At 39.2% G+C, this 5,000-nt stretch overlaps 1 protein-coding gene across 1 annotated transcript in view; it reads left to right on the top strand.

Annotated features, from left to right (window-relative positions):
* Positions 1-5,000, top strand: part of LOC113804579 (nephrin) — a 153,074-nt gene that overhangs the window by 42,257 nt on the left and 105,817 nt on the right. The window contains exon 3 of the mRNA XM_070114557.1: positions 1,744-2,040. Within this exon, the coding sequence (XP_069970658.1) occupies positions 1,744-2,040 (297 nt within the window). The remainder of the gene's footprint in view (positions 1-1,743; positions 2,041-5,000) is intronic.

Below are 5,000 nucleotides of genomic sequence, written 5' to 3' on the forward strand. Positions count from 1 at the left end.
CTGTTTCTCTCTTTTTTTCTCTCTCGCTAGCTGTCTCTCTCTCTCTCTCTCTCTCTCTCTCTCTCTCTCGCTAGCTCTCTCTCTCGCTCTCGCTCGCTTTCTCTTTCTCTCTCTCTCTCTCTCTCTCTCTCTCTCTCTCTCTCTCTCTCTCTCTCTCTCTCTCTCTCTCTCTCTCTCTCTCTCTCTCTCTCTCTCTCCATCTCTCTCTCTCTCTCCATCTCTCTCTCTCTCCATCTCTCTCTCTCTCTCCATCTCTCTCTCTCTCTCCATCTCTCTCTCTCTCCATCTCTCTCTCACCCCATCCCCCTCCTCTTCCCTCCCCTCCCCCCTTTATTCCCTCCACGCCCTTCCATTCCCCCTCCTACCCACCATCCTCACTCCCCCCCCCCCACTCCCACCCCTTCGTCCTCCTGCCAATCCTCGAAAAGGGTTGTGGCGTCGAGGATTAGGATGAGTAGGAGGATGAGGAGAGTTGAGGATGAGGTGGTATAATGTGCAGAGGGGGAAGAGAGACGACAATGAGGCGTAGAGGAGGAGGAGAGAGAAGAGAAAAAGGATGAGGAGGGGGAAGGGAGACGAGAAAGGGGCATAAAGGAGGGGGAAGGGAGGCGAGAATGAGGCGTATAGGAGGAAGAGAAAGAGGGGGGAAGAGGGACGAGAAAGGGGCATAGAGGAAGAGGAGGGAGAAGGGAGACAAGAATTAGGCATAGAGGAGGAAGAGGGGGAAGAGGGACGAGGCATAGAGGAAGAGGAGGGGGAGAGAGGCGAGAACGAGGCGTAAAGGAGGAAGAGAAAGAAGAAGAGGAGAAAGAGGGGGAAGGGAGACGAGAACGAGGCGTAGAGGAGGAAGAGGAGAGGGAACGTAAATGAGAATGAAAGAGATGACAGGAGAGGAGAGTGAGGAAAAGGGGGACAGGTGAGGCTTTGAGGATTGAAGGGGTAGGCGAGGTGGTGATGGGGGGAGGGGGGAGGAGGGGGAAGGAGACGGGACAGTAAATACCCTTAATAGAATTATGTGGAAAGTAACATCACTCGCAAAACGTGTAAACTTTCCCTCAGATTTTCCATGTGTACATTTCCCGGTTTGGTTATCAAAGCGGGAATAGAGTCGCAGGAAACGCACACGCATACGTACACACACGCATATCCCGGGATTATAAATACAAACATAGGAATTCATATTTTGATGCTCGTGCGTGAAGACATTATGGTGAAATATGATCTGTTCTTTTCGCCTTCTCTCTCTCTCTCTCTCTCTCTCTCTCTCTCTCTCTCTCTCTCTCTCTCTCTCTCTCTCTCTCTCTCTCTCTCTCTCTCTCTCTCTCCCTCTCCCTCTCCCTCTCCCTCTCCCTCTCCCTCTCCCTCTCCCTCTCCCTCTCCCTCTCCCTCTCCTCCTCCCTATCCCTCCCTCTCCCTCTCCCTCTCTCTCTCTCGCTCTCCCTCTACCTCTCTCTCTCTCTCTCTCTCTCCCTCTCCCTCTCCCTCTCCCTCTCTCTCTCTCCATTATTATATAATCAGTATCATTATTATCATTGTAATTCTCACCATTGTTATCATTATCATCATTAGTATTATTATCATTGCCATTACTATTATTATATTCGTCGACTATCAATCTGACCATTATTATTATCACTGTTATTGCTATTTCCATCATTAATCATCTTCACCAATCCCATTTCCCAACTACTTTAAAAATATAAAAAATATTAACACCCCCGCCTTTGTTTTCCTTCCCTCCAGGTAGTCCACGCCCCTCCGTTGTGTGGTTTAGGGACACATACCTAATAGACTTCAACATGGAATCCGAAGAAACATCCCCCGTCATAGAACTGGCATCACTAAATCACACGACAGTCCCACCCGCCCCCTACGTCACAACGCTCAATACGGGGCCCAGCCAGACCATAGCGGAGCCCTACAATACGCTCACTCTAGGGCCCCTCACCCGCAATGATCTCAAATTGTTGTTAACTTGTGAGGCGTCCAACAACAACTTAACGATACCTACCTCAGTGGTTGTTATGGTCGATATGAACTGTGAGTATCATTTTTGTGGGTATTCAAAATTTTATTGTATTTTTAAAGCTTCTAAGAAGGGAAAATGTCATTTTTTAAGACCTCCTCTGCTGTTTTATGTTTTCTTTTTCAAGATATTTTATTTTCTCGGAATTATTTTGTCTCTTCTTCAATTTGTTTAACTTCATGAATAGAATAATAAATTATACATTAAACATACAAACAAAATTTAGATTATTGTAGATGGCTTCGTTTCGATGTATTTATATTTAAATAGATATAGATAGATAGGAAGGTCATATAGAGAGATTGGTAGATTGATAGAAAGATAAGAAGGTAAATAGATAAGAAAGTCGGTAGGTAGATAGATGGATAGATAGAAATAGATAAGGACACAGAGACAACCAGATAGGTTACTGCAAATAGCTTCGTTTCGATAGATAGGGATAGATAGATAGGTAAGTAGATGGATAGGTAGACAGGTAGATAAATAAATAAGTAAATAGAAAGACAGACATAGAGAGATGGACAGATAGATATATAAATTTATATTTAAATATATAAATTTATATAACAATATATATATATATATATATATATATATATATATAGAGAGAGAGAGAGAGAGAGAGAGAGAGAGAGAGAGAGAGAAAGAGAAAGAGAGAGAGAGAATTGGATTCTTTCCTATTTTGTCTCTTTTTTGCCTTTTCTTTCCACATTTATTACTTGTCACAGGATAACACAAGCTCTTGAATTCTAAACCATCCGTTCATTTCACGTGTTCGAACATTTATGAACTTTTGGCGTCCTGGGGGTTGCATGAGTCAGCTGAGAGAGGTAGATGTGAGTCGACTTTTCTTTACTCAGAAATTCAAGTTGAAATCAAAATGATGGTGATGTGAAGCATGAGGAAGGTGATAGTGATAGTGATGATGATGATGATGGTGGTGGTGATGGTGTGATGATGGCAAAGATTGTGGTGATAATGATGACAGGGATAAGGATGATGATGGTGATAAGATAATGATTTTGATGATAGATAATGATGATGATGGTAAAGATTGTGATGATAATGATGATAATAAATAAGGATAGGGACGATGATAGCGATAAGAAAGTTATGATGATCATAGTGGTAGTAATAATAGCGGTGGTAATGCTTAAGATAACATTAATGATTCGAAAAATGAGGAAGATGTTACTAATAGCGATAATGATGGTAGTTATGATGATGGTGGTAAAGATTGTGATGCTAATGATGATGATAGGGATAGGGATAATGATGGTGATAGGAATGGCAGTTACGATGATGATAGTGGTAGTAATAGTAGCAGTGGTAATTCATAACATTTATGATTCGGAAAATTAGAAATAGTATAATAATCATGACAATGAGGAAAGTAATGATGATGATAATGAAAATGATGATAGCAATGCTGATGTGCCATTGTAATAATGATGATAATGACGCGATGGTAATACCAATAATAATATAGTAATCATACTACATGCATAATAAAGATAATAATCATAATACATGCAAAAATAATAATAATTATCAACAGCAGCAAGATTATTACCATCACCATGAAAACAATGACGATAAAAATAAATAAATAAATAGATAATCACAGCGACCATATCCAAACTAAAAAAAAAATGCCTGAATACACAACCTCCTCGCCATAAATATGCCACTTTTACCGTCACCCTTGAACTTCTATTTGGCACTCGAAATGCCACGTACAACCCCCCCCCCCCAGCTTATTTCATAGTTGAAGGGCGCTTTTAAAAACCTGGCACCCATGTCCCTCTCCTGAACCGAGTGCCCGACTGCTCCATGGGAAAGTATTGGCACTATTAAGCTCGAGTGCCATTAGGTTGGAGTGATTCCAGGGTGGCACTCTGCTCCTTGCTGTTGCGAAGGGAAGGTTTTATGGCATAGGTGAGAGATTTTATGTGTGATCACTTTTTTTCTTTCTCTTTTTTTCTTTCTTTCTTTTGATAGGAGTAAACAAGGGATATTATTGTCTGTTTTTTTTTCGTTTTTTTTTTTCTTTTTTTTTCGTTTTTTTTTTTCTTTTCCTTCTTTCTGCTTCTTTTTCCATTTTTTTCATTATTTCGTTCTTGTTTTCAATTTTATCGATATCCTTTTCTTCTACTACTACTACTACTACTACTACTACTACTACTACTACTACTACTACTACTACTACTACTACTACTACTACTTCTTATTCTTATTATTATTATTCTATCGGTACTTTTACTTCTATTCTATCTTCTATCTATTCTGCTAACAATGATAATGATAATAATAAAAATAATGATAATGATAATACTACTACTGCTGCTGCTGCTACCACTACTGCTACTACTACTACTATTACTACTCCTCTTATTACTACTAGTATTACTATTACTACTATTATTATTACTACTACTACTACTACTACTACTACTACTAGTAGTAGTAGTACTATTACTACTATTATTAGTACTACTACTACCCCTACTCCATTTCATCTTCTCATTTTTTCTCCTTTTCCCCCCATTCGCCCTCTTCCCTCTCCTTATCTTCACCACCATTATTCATTTTCTTCTCCCTCCTCCTTTCCAGTGAATAGTTTACTCATGCAGATGCTGGGTCAAGGCGTTCAGATAATATATTGTACCGTGTATGTTTACTTTGTGGATCGTAATGGGGAGGGATTTTAATATATGCGTATGAGGTCAATATATGTGTAAAATGGATTTTTTATTTTTATTTGTGTTTTTTTTTTTTTTTTTTTTATGTAGTTTGGGTCATTTGGTTATTTTGCGATGTAGATTGCGTTATATTTTCGTTATAAGTGATAGAGGTTTCGTATTTTGTGATCTAGTTTTTATGTTATATGTGATATAGTTTTTATGTTATATGTGATATAGATTTTGCTATATTTTCGTTATAAGTAATATAGTTTTCGTTATAAATATAGTTT

This window comes from Penaeus vannamei, chromosome 36 (assembly GCF_042767895.1).
Source record: "Penaeus vannamei isolate JL-2024 chromosome 36, ASM4276789v1, whole genome shotgun sequence".
In the NCBI taxonomy this organism is placed as follows: domain Eukaryota; kingdom Metazoa; phylum Arthropoda; class Malacostraca; order Decapoda; family Penaeidae; genus Penaeus; species Penaeus vannamei.